General features: G+C 46.3%; 2 protein-coding genes across 17 annotated transcripts in view; one reads left to right on the top strand and one right to left on the bottom strand.

The window, feature by feature from the left end:
• Positions 1 to 17,474, top strand: part of kis (chromodomain helicase DNA binding protein kismet) — a 46,820-nt gene that overhangs the window by 5,389 nt on the left and 23,957 nt on the right. For 8 of the 16 annotated variants that reach the window (XM_089465195.1, XM_089465190.1, XM_089465191.1 and 5 more), the window contains exons 2-6: positions 3,859 to 4,435; positions 5,372 to 13,863; positions 13,919 to 14,096; positions 16,340 to 16,427; positions 16,654 to 16,792. In XM_089465195.1, the coding sequence (XP_089321321.1) occupies positions 4,392 to 4,435; positions 5,372 to 13,863; positions 13,919 to 14,096; positions 16,340 to 16,427; positions 16,654 to 16,792 (8,941 nt within the window). In that variant the 5' untranslated portion in view covers positions 3,859 to 4,391. Of the gene's footprint in view, positions 1 to 3,858; positions 4,436 to 5,371; positions 13,864 to 13,918; positions 14,097 to 16,339; positions 16,428 to 16,653; positions 16,808 to 17,474 lie in introns of all 16 variants that reach the window. The other 8 variants (XM_089465186.1, XM_089465184.1, XM_089465192.1 and 5 more) reach the window with 1 other exon arrangement.
• Positions 14,087 to 16,146, bottom strand: LOC108609751 (cilia- and flagella-associated protein 263). The gene is made up of 2 exons (XM_018001495.2): positions 15,374 to 16,146; positions 14,087 to 14,868 (listed from the first exon to the last, which is right to left on the bottom strand). Exons 1-2 carry the CDS (start codon positions 15,939 to 15,941, stop codon positions 14,120 to 14,122), a joined length of 1,317 nt encoding a protein of 438 aa, XP_017856984.1. The 5' UTR covers positions 15,942 to 16,146; the 3' UTR covers positions 14,087 to 14,119.

The following is a 17,474-nucleotide window of genomic DNA, read 5'->3' as shown; positions in this document are numbered from 1 at the left end:
CTAGCTCTTTAGCGCACGCTATGCTTTTGCCACATGTTTTTGTTGTTACGTTTTTTTCACTTGTTGGGCTGTTTTTTCTTTTCCTTCTTTGTTTTCTTGTTTTTACTCGCCGCTATTGCTCTCTGTTTCTCCTCTACCTCTCTCGCGTCTTCGCTCTCATACAGCCGGCGCTCAGCTATCATGCTCTCGTCCATTACCTCTCGTTTGCGCGCTCTCTCGCTCGCTCGGTCTCTCTCGTTTTGTAGCGTAGCGCTCTCTTGTGGGTTTGCAAGTTTGTTTCAGTTCGGATGTGCTCAGTGTTGTTGTTGTTGTTATTGCATATACAATGGCACTATCCGGTTTAGGTCCAGGTGCAAATTTTATACAACAGTTTAACTCGATAATCGGGTCAGGCTATGGCCATTTGTTCTACACGTTTTTTTTTGTCTTTTTCGGCAAATTCTAGCGGGAAACATGGCGTCAAAATTTGAGGTTTTGATATTTCTTGCTCTATTCATGACGAATCGCAACGCCAGCACAATCGGTGTTGCCACCCAATTATTGCTCAGGCACAGGCACGTCATAAATGCACCGTTACATATTCAAAAAGCTGCGACGTGCTGTAATATACGTTACTGTATTTGCTGCTCTTTAGCTCAACCAAAATAAGAGACGAAGCAAAGAAGAAACAACTGTGTGTGGCTGTAACTTTACCTATTTTATTACCATTTTTATGTATGCATGTGTGCGTGTATGTGCGCGCAGCACCCATCATCTGCCTCTTTGGCTGACTGGCTGCTGTTGCTGCTTGTTGTTGCTTTTCTTACAAAAACCAACTGTACTTTTTAGTTACTGTTAGTGCGCGGCGTACAAGCCAAAAGCCACTTGACTACTTGACTTGATTGCCATTAGAGAGCAATATGTGCACACACACAAACATTCACACACAGACACATACATACATATGTATGAGGCGCATTTCTTTCCATTCTGCCGGAATGACACAACAAACAAACACTCTGCACATTCCATTCTCATGCCATTATTATTTATTATGGGTCAAATGTTGGTTACATTTCAAAACACGAATGCCGCAAGCTTTAAGCCAAAGCAAAGGCAAAAGCAAAGCTTAAAATACACAAAGTTTTTTGGTTTTTGTTTTGTTGTTTCTTTTATTTTTATTATTTTTTGGTAAAGGTGAATGAACTTTGGTTGCCTGTGCGCTCGCATTGTTGTTGCAAAATGTTTAATCATATAATTTGATAGCTAGTTTGATTGAAGATTGTTGAAGTTTCTTCAATTGTTGCTTATGTTTTAAGCTGCTCTTCTCTAATTGAGATCAAGATTTGATATGATTTGCATTCCGTTATCGATAGCAAGCATAATTTGACTATCGATGGTTGACAATATCAACACTTGGAACACTCGACGCAAATGAAATGCCCCGCAATAAAAATAAAACATAGCCAAAGCTAATGCTGCTGCTTACGTCTCAGTCTCTGCCTCTGCCTCTGTCACTGTATGTCTGGCATCTAGCAACAACAACAGCAAGGCAACGTAGAAGTAGCAGCGCGCGTCGCGTCGCGGCTGCGTCGGGTCAGCGGCGACGTTTGTCGTCACCAAGAGTTGGACACACACAGAAATTTGCTTGTCTATTATCACCTTTAATCGATTTTTCGCTTATTTAAAACAAAAGTACAGTTGTGCGCGCATAGCCGCCAATACACACACATAATTTCAGAGAAAACAACAAAAAATGTTTTCAGATGCTTTGTCGTTGTTGTTGTTGCTTTACATATTACTATTGCTTTTAGTTTATTGTTTTTGCATTTACTTGGCGACGCCGAAACCGTAGCGAAAGAAGAGGCAAAAAAAAACGGTTTGAAACGTAAACTCAATGACATATACATGTATACAAAGACATATACAAACGTACGTATAGACATAGCTATCTGCTAGATACAAACTTTGTACACACATACACAAGTAGCTCGACTAATAATAATGGAAGAAAAAAAAAAGCTGAAACTAAATAAATAAATAGCTGAAATTGCAAAAGCAAAATGTAATTGATTACAAACAACAACAACAAACAACAACGACGACGACGACTGACTAAATGATTGCCCAATGAGCGCGAGTGCGAGTGCGAAGAAGCCAAGAGAGGGTAAAAGAGAGAGGGCGCGAGCTGGTGTTGTACGAGCAGGAAAGAGGAGGTGGCGAAGGAGGCGCAGGCATTTGGTTGTGGGAGAGTGAGCTGAAGGCATGGGCTAAGCGCGCTTAGCGCTCATGTCATGCACTCTACATAAGTTTTCAGATGCATGTGTGTGTTGTGTGATGGCTGTTGATATTTGTATATGTGCATGCGTGTGTGCGAGTGTGAGTGAGTTAGTGCTGCCACTGTGGTTGGCTTACTGACTGTCTGGCAAGCGAAATATGTGCGCACGTATTTATAACAGTACACATAGAGCGCAATTTGGTACCTCTATATGTGTGCATGTGTGTGTGCTTGACTTGCTAACTGCATATTTTGCACAGTGGTTGCTTGCTAATTTAAATGCAACATTTTATTGGCAGAGTTAAATGTTTTATTTGTAATGATAATAATAATAATGAAATTCACATTCAATTAGATTTCTTAATTTATTTGCAGTAATAATGCTTAATAAATTCAAGAACAACGGAAACATTGTCTATTGATTTGTTCGTTCAGTTAAATGCAATATTTGGTGTGCACATCTCAGATATACTAATATTAAAATTCTAGTTTCACTCTAGTTTCATTAACTAGCAACCACTGTAGCTTAGCATGCGTTTGACTTGCTTGCATATCTCTCGTATGTACTATTCCGTTAACTGTAGTTTTGTCTCGCTGTATCTCTCCACTTGGCATACACTTTCCATTTACACACACACATATATATATATTATACACATACAGTTGTACAGATGCCCCGCTCCTTTTAGCTGGCTGCTGTTTGCAACATTTGCATATCTTTTGGGCATTGCTGCTCAACCCCTCAAAAAACGCGCTGCTCAACGGGCAACACCCGCATTACCTTTTTTCTTCATGCTCTTTGCTGCTGCTGCTGCTGCGCTGCTACTTTAGGTTGCTTGAATTTTTTTTTTGGGGCTAAACCTTTGCAGACAATGCGAAAAATCGATAGAGTTGGCATTGTTTTTTCTCACAGCAAAGATGTCACCACCACCAATACAAGGACAACAGCAACAACAACGAAATCATATAAAATTCGTAACAGCATCCAAAAAAGATTTGAGGTGGGTGGGGGTGGAGACTTTGAGGCGAACAACTAGTCTTAATCCACGCCTCATTAATTGCCAACACTCTCTTCATTCTCCCTTTTGTGTGCCTTTTTCGTCAACACTTTTCACAGCTCAGTTTCGTTAGCAGCTTCTTTTGTTACGTCTTACGTTTCACAGCTTATGTCTTACGTCTTTTGGGGGATGGTATTTGGGTACAGCCTAGCTTTTAAGATTCACAAGATATTTTAACAAATGTGAACAAAACACTCAAATGTTTAGGGGGTCAAACTGTACGTTGTATGTGTAAACAATGAAATCCATAAGCGTATAGCTTTTCCCCTTAAAAGTTGAAGTGGAATCAACAGCAAAATAAGCATAGCTACTATATATAGTATATATACAATGTAAAATCCTCGTTTAAAAAAAACTCTTACTAATTACAGCTTATCCTTGTCTCTTTTCATTACAGATTCTACATTTATAGAAATACGCTCAATACATATACATATAGCCCGTTTATTTACCGTTTTACGCAAAAGTTTAGGCATTAGGCATTTTTAGGTTATGTTACCAAGCCTTTTTTATATATAATCGAAAATATTGTTATCTCTACAGCTGTGAGCGAACGTTTCACTGCGAATATGTCAAAGGTCGGCCATGAAGTGTGCGAAACAACAAAAAGGACAAACACAAATGTGTATACACTATAAAAGAAAACAAAAGATAATAACATATATTAATATATATAGATATTTATAAATATAACGGAAGACGTTCCACAACAACAAAAATCTAAAAGCTGTAATTAAGTTTAGTAGTTAGAAAACAAACTTAACAACAAATCAAAATAAGAAAAAGAGGAAAAACCCGACCAATAATTTCAAGTTGACATTCAGACAGAGGTTTTTCTCACAGTGCATTGTGGTTAAATGAGTCAACGTCATCGCAGCAGGACGCACCACAACCTGCGAGACCGTAGACATACCCCCAACAACACCAGCACAACCCCTCCCATCAGGTATAGCCTTGCCACGCGCAGAGATCGGCATCAAAATTAAGCCAATCGACGACCAAACCTAAAACGCAGCGTTGCGTCCTTTGACGCACGTAACGGGACATTTCTGTGTGCGCTGCGTTTCAAAAATCTGATGGATGGAAATGCACAAAATATGTTTCACGGCAATCATCAAGGGTGAGTTTTTCATCGAGTTTTTTCTCCACATATATATACGTGGCAGCTAGAAAAAGTTTGTTTCTATGAAAATGGGGTATGTTAGTTGTGGGTGAGGCTCAGATACACTAAATATTATAAATAGCAAAAGTGCGCAATTAATTAATTACAATAATATGTATCTATTATATCTATCCATCTATATACAGTCTTTTTTTGTTAGTGCCATTAGATTTTTATTATTTTCTTGAATAAGAATTTTGTATTATCATTAGTGTTTTGGTTGTTAAATGTTTAACTAATACATATTTAATAATATATTATTTATATCAATTTTATTATAGTGTTAATAATAATGATGCTAATAAAATAATTATTTGAATATTGAAATAATTTTGAAATTGATCCCATTATCAATATTATCATCATTTTGTAGACTTTTTTAAATTTTATTTTTTTATTTATTTTTTTTTTATCATTATTAATAACAACATTTTATTTTGTATAATAATTTGTTAGATGTTGGGTGGTAATCTAACAAATTATTATACAAAATAAAATGTTGTTATTAATAATGATAAAAAAAATAAATAAAAAAAAAGTCTACAAAATGATGATAATATTGATAATGGGATCAATTTCAAAATTATTTCAATATTCAAATAATTATTTTAATACTAGCGACAATGTTGTAGATGATAGATTATAGGCAATTATAATAATTAGAATACATATGTATATCTAAAACGATAATTATTATGAATGTAATAATGAATACGAATGCAGTAACTGCTTATAATGATTTATTATCACAAGATTTTAATTAATTAATTGTGTAGTTTTAAATATAATTGAGAATTAGCTTAGATGTAAATAATATAAGTAATTAATTTCTTTAAATTCTTGTGGCACATTTCTTCATTTTCAACTAATGCTACATTCATTATCCGCTTACAGAGATCCCTATTACCGTTATGATGCGGCCGCCGCAGCAGCCGTTGCCGCAGCGGCAAATCCTCGAGCCATGGGCCCGCCCGGTGGCTATCCGCCGCGTCATCGGGCGCCGCATCCGCTACAGCAACAGCCACAATATCCATCGTACCAGCCAACGGCGGAGAATCTCTACGGGCTGGGGCCCACCGATCAGCACGCGGCCATGGGCGTCGGCATGGCTGATCTAAGCGGCTGGGGTGCAGCGCCCTCTGTGCCAGGCCAAGCGGCCGCATATCCCGGTGCCGGTCTAGGCGCCTACGGACATCCGCAGGCAGCGCCGCCGACGCAGCAGCAGCGTCAGAGCAATGCCAGCGCCTATCGCCAACATATGCCCGCCTATGGACAACAGGAGCAGCAGAAGCTGGTGCCGTACGGGGCACAGCAGAACATGATGGGTGCCCTGGGCGCCAGTGGCTACGGCAGCCTGGCACCACAACAGCAACAGCAGCAGCAGCAACAACAACAGCCACCCACGCCACAGCAACAGCAGCAGCAACAACAGCAGCAGCAGCAGAGCCAGCAGCAGGCTCGACTGCCGCAGCACTATCCACAAGCGCCCGGGCAGCATCCGCTGTATCCAGGTGCGCCGGCTCAAGCAGCACAGCCGGCGGCACCTCAGGCATACGCGCACAGTCCCTACGGCAGTCCGATGCAACATCAGCCGGGTCGCGGCGCTCCGCAACATGTGGGCTACGGCCATGCGGCACTGGATCAGGCGAGCGCCTATGGACAACACGTGCCCGGAGCAGCGCCGCCGTCGCATCATCTAACCGCGCAGCAGCAGCAGGCTGCGCAGTTGGGTGCGCATCCCAGCTCACATATAGCCAGTGCACAGCAGCAACAGTTGCAGACCCAGCAGCAGCAGCAGGCGCAGCAACAGCAGCAGCAACCGAACCACGTGAGCCTAATGCAGCAGCAGCAGCTGCCAGGCGCTGTGTTGCCGCCGCCGCACATGGGCATGCCGCCCAGCTATGGCAGCCATCATCAGCAGCAGCAGCAACAGCAGCAGGCACAGCAGCAACAGCAGGCACAACAACAGCAGCAGCAGCAACAGGCACAGCAGCAACAGCAGCAGAGTGCGCCGCCCTACATGTCCAGCAGCAAGCATCAGGGCAGCGCTCAGCTCAACTCCTCGCCCCAATATCGTGCACCATTTCCACAGCTTTCGCCACAAATGTCGCCGCGCCCGCCGACAATGTCGCCGCACCCGCAAATGTCGCCGCGGCCCGGCGTATCGCCCGCCAAGCCACCACAAACAGCCCAGCAGCAGCAGGTGCAACAGCAGCAGCAGCAGGTCAATTCGCCTAGCCAGCATAGCATCCAAGGCATGGTGGGTCTGCCCTCGCCCAGAGCGCAGCCACCGAGCTCAGCCACAGTCGGCAATGCCAAGGTCCCAGTCAGCAGTGTGGCAGCCGGCGGCGTTGTTCCGCCTGTGGTCAACACGCTGCAAGCACTCGAACAAATGGTTATGCCCACACAGGCGCATGGGCTGCCGCCCATGGACTATCCCTCATCGTATCGCAGCGCTGCGGTCATGGGAGGACCACGCATGCCCGCCTCACCCTCTCCACAGCACCATCAGCAATGGGGCGCGCCGCACATGGCGGCAATGCAACAGCAGGCGCCACAACAGCCACCGCCACAGCAGCAGCAGCAACAACAACAACAGCAGCAGCAACAACAACAGCAGCAGCAGGCGGCGGCTCAGCAACAGGCAGCGCAGCAGCAAGCCCAAGCGCAACAGCAGGCGGCGCAGCAGCAGGCGCAACAACAGGCACAAGCGAACGCGCTGCTGCAGCAGCAACAGCAACAACAACAACAGCAGCAACAACAGGCGGCAGCTGCAGCAGCAGCAGCGGCGGCTGCAGCCCAGCAGCATCAGCATCAGCTGAGCATGTACGGACAGAGTATGGGGCAACAGGTGCCCGTGCCCGTGCCGGTGCCTGTCTCCGTGCCCGTGCCGGTCTCTGTGCCCACACAGCAACCACAGCAAACAGCGCCCACTGCACCGCCCCCACAGCCGCCAGCACCAGTGCTGCAACAGCAACAGCAGCAGCAGCAGCAACAACAACAGCAGCAGCAGCAGCAACTGAATGAGCAACTGCAGCATTCCATCAACGATATTGTCGGTGGCAATCAGCAGCAGGCGCAACTGAGCGCACAGATGGCCTCCTCGCCGCTGCATCAGCAGAGTCTGCCCAGCATGCATCATCTGAGCTCTGCGGCGCATCACCAGCAGCAGCAGCAGCAGCAGCCTTCGCTGGAGGCCAGCACAGCTCAGCAGCCACAGCAGCAACAGTTGCAGGCACAGCAGCAACAGCAGCTGCAGCATCAATCACCCATACATCAGCAACAGTCGCCGCTGCAGCAGCAACATTTGCCCAACTATGCGCAGCAACAGAGCAGCAATCAGCAGCAGCAACAGCAGCAACAACAACAGCAGCAGCAACAACAACAGCAGCAGCAGCATCAACAGCAATTCGATGCATTTGCCAATATACTGGGAGATACACAGCAAGCACCAACAGCTGCTGCAGTAGCAGCAACTGCAGCTGCAACACAGCAAACAATGTCGCCAGCGCATGTTAGTTCGCCCATACCACAGCTGCAACAGCAGCAGCAACATCAGCAACAACAACAGCAGCAGCAGCAGCAGCAGGTTCAACAGCAGGCGCAGTTGCAACAGCAACCAGCCACGCCCACACCGCCAACACCCTCGCATCATCTGAGCAGCATACTGAACGAAACAGCCAATTCGAATGATTCGTCAACGCTGGCTGTCGCTGCCAACGACAGCAACAACAGCAGCAGCAACAGCAGCACCAACAGCATTGTCAACAACCAGCCCACCTCGGTGCACGACAGCAACTCGCAGAGCAGCATCAACAGCAACAACCAGCAGCCGTTGCTCTCGAACATGGACACTGTTGGCAGCGGAGGCATGCTGAACAGCAACTCGGACTCGACGCACACCACGCACCACCATGTGAGTGGTGTGGACGTTGGTCTCTTCGACAACAATTCAATGAGCTCGACGAGCGCTGCTGCCGTTGCAGCTGCCTCAAATGCGGCGAATGCAGCGGCAGCGCTGCTCGACAGCAATTCCCAATCATCGAATGCGGAATTCGAGAGCTCGAAGAGCGAGCAGCCAGAGCAACAGCCACAGCAACCACAACACCAGCAACAACAGCAGCAGCCAGCAACAGGTGCTGATGACTTGTGCGCCCAGCTGGCACAGGACGAGAATAGTGTTTCGAAGACGCAGCCCGAAACTCAAAGTGAGACAACGTTGCCTGAGGAGCTGGACAGCGGCAACAAGCAACAGCAGCAGACAGAGGAGCTGCTGGCGGAGCAGAGCTTAAGCGAGTTGGCTGACGAAACGAAATCCGCTGAAGAGATCAGCGAAGACAAGAGCCAAACGCAAATGGACAACACCACGCTCAGCCAACCGCAGCAGCAGCAGCAACAACAGCAGCAGCAGCCACTGGGACAAACACCTTTGGGCGTGAGTGGCATGCACCCGCTAACCGGCTACGAGGGACAGCAGCCTCAGCAGCCGCAGCAGCAGCCGGGGCTGACAGCGCAGACAGCTGCGGCAGTTCCGCCACCCCCGCCGCCGACGCACATGCAGCCCATGTTGCCGCCGTATCCAGGCGCAACAGGTGCCATGTATCCACCATATCCGATGCTGCATCAGCAGGAAATTGCCGCGCTGCAACAGCAAATACAAGAGCTCTATTGCATGCCGCCCGGACACGAGCATCAGCATCAGGACAAGCTCATCCGCATGCAGGAGCGCCTCCAGCTACTGCAGCAACACGAACTGACCGAGCAGTGTGCGGGCGGACCGCAGTGTTTGTTGTATCAGAACATGCCACCGCTCTATGGCAGCAGTGCGTTGCACAATCAGATGGTCGAGAGTCCACAGGTCTCCAGCACAACGGGGCGTGGTCGTGGCAAGGGGGCCAACAAACCGCGCAAGCCACGTGCCAAAAAGGGTGACAAGGCGGCGGCAGCAGCTGCTGCATTGCAGCAACAACAGCAGCAGGAACTAATGGACATTAGTGGCAATGTGGTTGTGGCTGCAGCCAGTGCGAGCAGCAGCAGTGGCAGCATCATTCCCATACCCACCACTCAGTTGCCCGTCTCCGAGGACTGTGTTACCCAGGGAGCGGGCGATACGAGCGTCGTGGGTCTACTCGAATATAGCGAGAGCATGGGTGATCTATCGCAGGATGTGCATTCGGCCAATGAGCTGGACACCTCCACCGATGGCAGTGGCAAGAAGAAGAAGCCGCGCAAGCCACGCGCACCCAAAGATCCGAATAAGCCACCACGTGATCGGACGCCGAAGGTGAAAAAGCCGCGGGATCCCAATGATCCGAACTCTACAGAATCTCCTGGAGGCGGACGCAAGCGAGCGAGTGTTAGCAAGCGACGCAAACAGTTTGGAGAAGATGGAGCCGAGCAAACGGGCGAGGGCAGCGAGCAGGAGGATAACAAGCCACTGTTGCCCAAGTCCAGCGAAGGCGAGGCAGAGACCAGCGGCGGAGCTGGAGGCGTCGATGGTGAGTCGCCTGACTATGATGACATACCCGTCTCGAAGATACCGAGAGGTGCGAACGACGACGACAACAAAGATGCCGAAGTGGGCGATGAGACAGTGGACTCGGTGCCCGACTCAGCCGGCGATGCAGCCAGCACGCCGAGTCGTCGAGATCGCAAGCGCTCGACGGCGCGCAGTCGTCGCAATGCCACGTCCGAAGAGGGCGGCAGTGCACGACGGAATCGAGGCTCGTTGAGTGCCAAAGCCCTGAAGAAGCGACGCAATCGTGGACGCATTGTGCCCGAATCGGATGGCGAGGATGATACCTTGGATCGTACGCCGCCGCCATCGCCACCGCCAGATTCAGAACTCGACTCGAATAAGCGACGCTCGTCGAGAAACACACAGCGCAAGAAGTATATAGACGACGTAATGCTACGCTTCTCGGATGATGAGAACTCCCTGCTGGTAGCTTCCCCCGTGAAGAAGGAAAAGAAGTCTTCGTCGGCCAATGCAGCCAACTCGAATGCTGGCAGCGATGTGGAGAAGGCAGAGCCACAATCGGGTGCCGAAGGCGAGGCTGGTAGCTCTGCGGGCGAAGAGAAACCCTCGGTGGCAGCAGATGACACCAACAGCCAGCTGGAGGCCAGTTCCAGCACCTCAGCCGCTGAGAAGGCCGAAAGGCAAAGTGCTAACGAGTCGGCTGCATCAGCCATGTCCTCGAAACCCAACTATGTGTACATCAATACGGGCGACGAGGACAGCATGGTGGTGCAGTTTGTCTTAGCCCTGCGCATGGGCAAGCGGGAGCTGATACCCGAGCCACCCAAAGTGAAGACACCAGAGCCTAAGACGGAGACAGAGATCAAAGCGGAAGCCGCAGCAGCAGAGGCTGAAACAGAAAAGGCAGAGGATAAAGAAACTGCTGAGAAAGCCGAGGACAAAGCCGAAAAGGCGGACGAAGAAGTCAAGAAAATGGATGAAGATGACAAAGAAGAAGTGGATAAATCAACGGAGGAGACGAAAGCTGAAGCCGAGAGCAAAATGGAAGTGGATGAACAGCTGGACACAGTCAAGACAGAAAAGAGTGATGAAGAGACGCCCGAAAAGGAGGCGGAGAAAATGGAAACTGACGAAGGTGCCGAGCCCGAAAAAGCAGCTGAAGACGCAGATCAAAAAGAAAAGGAAGAGAAAGCAGAAGATGAGCAAGAAGCAGAGGCCAAGACTGATGAAGCACAAGAGAAGCCAGCTGAGCCAAAGAAGGAAGAAGTGAAAGAGGAGGAACTTAAAGAAAAAGAAGCCGAAGCAGATACAGAAAGTGACAAAGAGAAAGAAACGGAAAAGGAAAAAGATGCTGAAGACGAAGCGACAGAGAAAATGGAAGTAGACGACGACACTGCGGCTGAAGTTAAGAAAGATGAGAAGAACTTGAAAACAGAAGAAGAAACAACTGAAGCAAAGACAGAAGCAGACAAAGAGAAAGACGGCGAAGACAAGGAGACAACAAAACAGACTGAAGACGATGCAGAGGAAGGAGACGACAAATCGTCCACGACTACAAAGGATGATAAGCCCGAACCAGTCTTCATCGATGTCGAGGAATACTTTGTGAAGTACCGAAATTTCAGTTATCTGCACTGCGAATGGCGCACGGAAGAGGAACTCCTCAAAGGAGATCGCCGCGTGGCTGCAAAGATACGTCGCTTCCAGCAGAAGCAGGCACAGCAAATCAACATATTCGAGAACATCGAAGAGGAGCCCTTCAATCCCGATTTTGTGGAGGTGGATCGTGTGCTGGATATGTCTGTCCATACGGACGAGAATACCGGAGAGACGACCAAGCATTATTTGGTTAAATGGAAATCATTGCCATATGAGGATTGCACCTGGGAGCTGGAAGAGGATGTAGATAATGATAAAATTGAGCAATACTTGCGCTTCAACAAAATACCATTGAGATGCGAGTGGAAGAGTCGTAAGCGTCCACATCCGGAACAATGGAAGAAGCTGGAGAAGACGCCCATCTATAAGGGTGGCAATAGCTTGCGACCCTATCAGCTGGAGGGTTTGAATTGGTTAAAATTCTCCTGGTATAATTCACACAATTGCATCTTGGCCGATGAAATGGGTCTGGGCAAGACCATACAGAGTCTGACCTTTGTTCACTCGGTCTACGAATACGGCATAAGAGGACCATTTTTGGTCATAGCTCCTTTGTCGACCATACCCAATTGGCAGCGTGAATTCGAGGGCTGGACCGACATGAACGTGGTTGTCTACCACGGCTCGGTGACCAGCAAACAAATGATCCAGGACTACGAGTTCTACTACAAGACAGATAGTGGCAAAGTGCTTAAGGAGCCGATTAAATTTAATGTCCTTATCACCACATTCGAAATGATTGTCACTGACTATATGGATCTGAAAGCCTTCAACTGGCGGCTGTGTGTGATCGACGAGGCGCATCGCCTGAAGAATCGCAACTGCAAGCTGCTTGAGGGATTACGACAGCTCAATCTCGAACATCGTGTTCTGCTCTCGGGCACACCCCTGCAGAACAACATAAGCGAGCTTTTCTCCTTGCTAAACTTCTTGGAGCCAAGTCAATTCTCGTCGCAGGAGGAGTTTATGTCGGAATTCGGCAGTCTGCGCACCGAGGAGGAAGTCAATAAGCTGCAGGTGCTACTCAAGCCGATGATGCTGCGACGTCTCAAAGACGATGTCGAGAAATCCCTAGCACCGAAAGAGGAGACCATCATTGAGGTGGAGCTGACGAATATACAGAAGAAATACTATCGCGGCATATTGGAGCAAAACTTTAGCTTCCTCAAAAAGGGAACGACCTCGGCGAACATACCCAATCTAATGAATACAATGATGGAGTTGCGTAAGTGCTGCATACATCCATATTTGCTCAATGGCGCCGAGGAGCAGATCCAATATGACTTTAAAGCACAGCACGGCGACGATCCCGAGTCCTACTACAAGAATCTTATACTCTCGGCGGGTAAAATGGTGCTGATTGATAAGCTGCTGCCCAAACTGAAGGCGAATGGGCATCGTGTGTTGATCTTCAGTCAGATGGTACGCTGTCTGGACATACTCGAGGATTATTTGGTGTACCGCAAATATCCGTTCGAACGGATTGATGGACGCATTCGTGGCAATTTACGTCAAGAGGCGATTGATCGTTATTCGAAGCCCGGATCGGATCGTTTTGTCTTCCTGCTCTGCACCAAGGCTGGAGGATTGGGCATTAATCTGACAGCCGCCGATACGGTGATCATCTATGATTCCGATTGGAATCCCCAGAACGATTTGCAGGCCCAAGCCCGTTGCCATCGCATTGGCCAACGCAAAATGGTTAAGATCTACCGTTTATTGTGCAGGAATACCTACGAGCGAGAGATGTTCGACAAGGCCTCAATGAAACTGGGCCTGGACAAGGCTGTACTGCAGTCCATGAACACGCACGGCTCCAAGGATGGCAACAACAAGCAGCTGTCCAAGAAGGAGATCGAGGATTTGCTCAAAAAGGGCGCCTATGGCGCTGTCATGGATGACGATAATGCGGGCGATAAGTTCTGTGAAGAGGACATCGACTCGATTTTGAAGCGACGTACACAAGTCATAACGATGGAGTCGGAGAAGGGTTCGACCTTCTCGAAGGCTTCATTTGCCGCCTCTGGCAATCGCTCAGATATTACAATTGACGATCCCGACTTTTGGACCAAGTGGGCCAAACGAGTGGACATCGATCCAGATGCCTGTGAACGTGATGAGACCGAAGATCTGGTGCTATCGGAGCCCAGAAGGCGAACACAGATCAAACGTTATGGACACGAGGATGTCATGGAAATCAACTCGGAGGATTCGTCGAATGAGAACAGCGATGAAGAGGGCGGCATAGGTGGGTGTCATAGAAACCTTATAGACACAGTTATACATATTTTAACTTAATCTAGGTCTACGCTCGAGACGGCGCAAGGAGAAGCGCGATCGCAACCGCGAAAAGAAGGGACACGATGAATATATACCCAGGGAGCGTGATGCCCTGGCTGCCTTGGGTCTAGAGGAGATTCAGTATGGCAACTGGGCCAAGTCGGAATGCTTCAAAGTGGAGAAAGGACTGCTTTCATTTGGGTAAGGCAATCATTTCTTTCTTTCTATATATCGTCACGATATCTGCAACGTCTCATCACATTGTTCAGTTTCATATTAAGTATATAGATCTTACGCTGCAGCATCTTCTCTTCCTTTTCCAAAAGTAGAGCCTCCTCCTTCTTTTCAATATATTCGGTAATACTTGGAGCATCGTATTCCTCCAGCTGGGCACGCAGCTCATTCAAGACAACATAATCCTTTTCATTGTTGACCCGCACCATGGCCACCTCCTTCTCTAGTTTGATTATCGTGCGCGATATCTCCTCGGTACGATTGAGGACATTGCGCATTTCCGTCTCCAAGTTCATCATGGCCTGCTTCTCCTCGGTCATGGCCAGCGATGTTTTGCCCGTAACACCCTTCAGTCCCGCCATGTGGGTGTTCTTCTCCTCCAGCTCGTTGGTCAACTCGGTGCGTTTGATAATCAGCTTCTCGAAATCGACAGCTGTCAAAATGCCACTCAAATCGGCTTTGGTTATCAGATCAGCGCGATGCTGTTGACACGTCTCCTGCAACGATACGATTGTCAACCGCATCGTGCCCAGCAGAGCGCGCGCGTTCTTAAACCAGTTGGCCGTAAATTTACGCAGTTTGCGTTCCACCTGCCGCTCCGTAGCGCTCTCCAGAAATGCTATATCATTATTGTCGCGCAAAAAGTGGAGCAGGAAATTCTTTTCCGTTTCAATGGTCTCCTCGCTGCGATAATGCAGCTCCTCGATTTTAGCGCGCAACTGCTTGACCTCGACCATAGCTGCAAGAGAATTGAATTGGATACTATATAAGATATTAGATATATTAGTCCTATCTATACTGTTATCTGTATCTGCTATGTATACTCTATATGCAATCTATATAGTCTTCCTTGCTAGCTTCTCTATACTATATACTGAAACTCTATGAATACCCATATACCATAATATACCTTAAGATTGCTCTATGTTTTCATAGTGCTATAGATTCTATTATATATATACTATATAAATACAAAAACATATCTTATTCTATGTAATATTCTAAAGCTCTATGAATACCCATATACCATAATATCTTTTAAGATTACTCTATGTATTCATAGTGCTATAGATTCTATTATATATATACTATATAAATACAAAAACATATCTTATTCTATGTAATATTCTAAAGCTCTATGAATATCTATACAACATAATATGCCCTAAGATTGGTCTATGTATTCATAGTACTATAGATACCATATAGTGTATAAGTGTCACCTACTCTGACTTTCAACATACCATTCCTTTCAATATCGATCACTCGCTTCTCCACCTCCGCTGCCGCCTTTTCGGCCAGTTCGGCTTTGGCCTTGAAATTCAATTTGTGATCAACCTGTTTGCGTCGTTCGCCTATCTGGCTCATTGCGCCCATGTGTATGGATAAGCTCATGGAGCGTTTGGAGCTAGAGTGACGACTGGATTGTGCCAGGTTGTCCTGTGGCCGGGACTTGGACTGCATGCGCTTCACCATCGAAGTGCGACGCTGACGCAGGCCAACTAAAAGCTTCGGATCATTCTTCTCCAGAAAATCAACCATTATGTAGTTCTCCAGCTTATATATGGCCAATTCCTTTTGAATTTCCTCAACTGTTCTAAGCATGTCCAATGAATCCATTTGCACTAATAGGACTCGACGCTCCTCCTCCGTCATTTGCAAATAATCATCTAAATGATATTTATGCGATATGGCCGCAATATCCAATTCATAAGTCTCCGGCTCGATAGCGACGGGCGCTTGCGATTGGGATCGATTGACATTGAATTTCGATTCGATGGTGCCGATGCTCTTCTCTGATATGCTAAACATGATGGCTGCTTGTACAACAATAAACAACAAAATATATATGTAAATATGCTGAGATTCACAAGGACTAAATGCAACGTTTATTGCCGCCTTCTATCTCTCGCTCAGTATAGAAATTTTATAGCCGAAAAGAATATTGCCTTGTGGTTTGAACGTAGATGTGCAATAAGTTGATTGTGTATGACAAAACTGTTTACAATACAGAGAATACTCCTACTAAGCCTTCTATGCTCTCTACTTAATCTATCTAATATGATAATTTCCCTCAATCCATAAACGAGAGCTCAGAAATACAATTTGAGTCATTATCATAATTTCTAGTTTTAACACACATAGAAGAACATTACCTATAGTATTCCTTATCTATATTTACTCACTTATTTTACCTTTACCTTTCGCAGTTGGGGTCGTTGGACGGAACTCTTGGAATTGGGTCAATTTAAGCGCGGCTGGCGCGAAGTGGACATCGAGGACTGTGCGCGCATTATAGTAAGTGACAACTGATGAATCGCAAAGAGATAAAGTGTATATATGTATACCACATATGAGACTTGTTTAATGATGACTATCATGCTAATATTGAGAAAACTTTAGGTTTTCGCTGAGTAAAAACACAACTTCTCAACATGCTGAACAAACAAAACAATGAGTTTTTCCCCATCTACTATAATATTGATTGAATCTGAAACTAATCTGGTTTCTTGCTCTCTTTTAGCTGCTGTACTGCCTGCAGGTGTACAAGGGTGACGAGAAGATCAAGACGTTCATCTGGGATCTGATTACACCGACCGAGGATGGCGAGGTGCAGAAGATCAGCAGGGATCATAGTGGCCTACACAATTTGGTGCCACGAGGTAGGAATGCCAAAGGTATGGTAAAAGATACATTCACGCACTCCAACTGCTGCACGGACGTAGAGAGTTATAAAAAAAAAAAAAAAAAACGAGCTGCCTCGAACTAGAAATTTTTACTCGTATTGTACAAACAAAAATGAATTTTACACACTATATACCTGTGGGCTGGACTACCTTAACTCTAACTAGCTAATTATTCTAAATCTTCAGCTGGCAGCTAATTTACGCTACTTGACCTATATATGTACCATATATACACAAATATATTCAATGGATCTATATTTCTAACTGGGTTTCTGTGTTTTCCACCATGTCTTAACTGTTGCCCAACTTCAACTTTTGTCAACTTCACTAAAAGAAAGTTCAAATAACAGTTTTAAATATACAAATATATATATATATATATATATATATATATATATGTACACCAACTACTCTATATAGAATTTAGTAACTGACTCGACTTTGACCGCGACCAGACGTACGTCAAGAACTGAATTGGAAAAAAGATAAAGAAAAGTGTGTGTATGTTTTGTTGCCATGCAATTGTATGCCTTTTACTATAACCTTTTTATGATTTATATAATAGCTACATAAGCATTTATATATACATATACATATATTTATATAACCATATATATAACACTAGTACATAATCATAATTAACGGTTTATATATTATA

The sequence above is a fragment of the Drosophila arizonae genome, chromosome 3 (genome assembly GCF_054131065.1).
Source record: "Drosophila arizonae isolate 15081-1271.41 chromosome 3, UAZ_ARI_1.0, whole genome shotgun sequence".
NCBI lineage: Eukaryota > Metazoa > Arthropoda > Insecta > Diptera > Drosophilidae > Drosophila > Drosophila arizonae.
This window is presented reverse-complemented; position numbering and strand designations above follow the sequence as displayed.

What these genes read in the sequence shown, in the direction of transcription:
- LOC108609751 (XM_018001495.2), bottom strand. Translation starts at nt 15,941, where the DNA reads ATGTTTAGCATATCAGAGAAGAGCATCGGCACCATCGAATCGAAATTC. An exon ending in GATCGATATTGAAAGGAATG is followed by an intron (nt 14,869 to 15,373) that starts GTATGTTGAAAG and finishes ATTCTCTTGCAG; the next exon opens with CTATGGTCGAGGTCAAGCAG.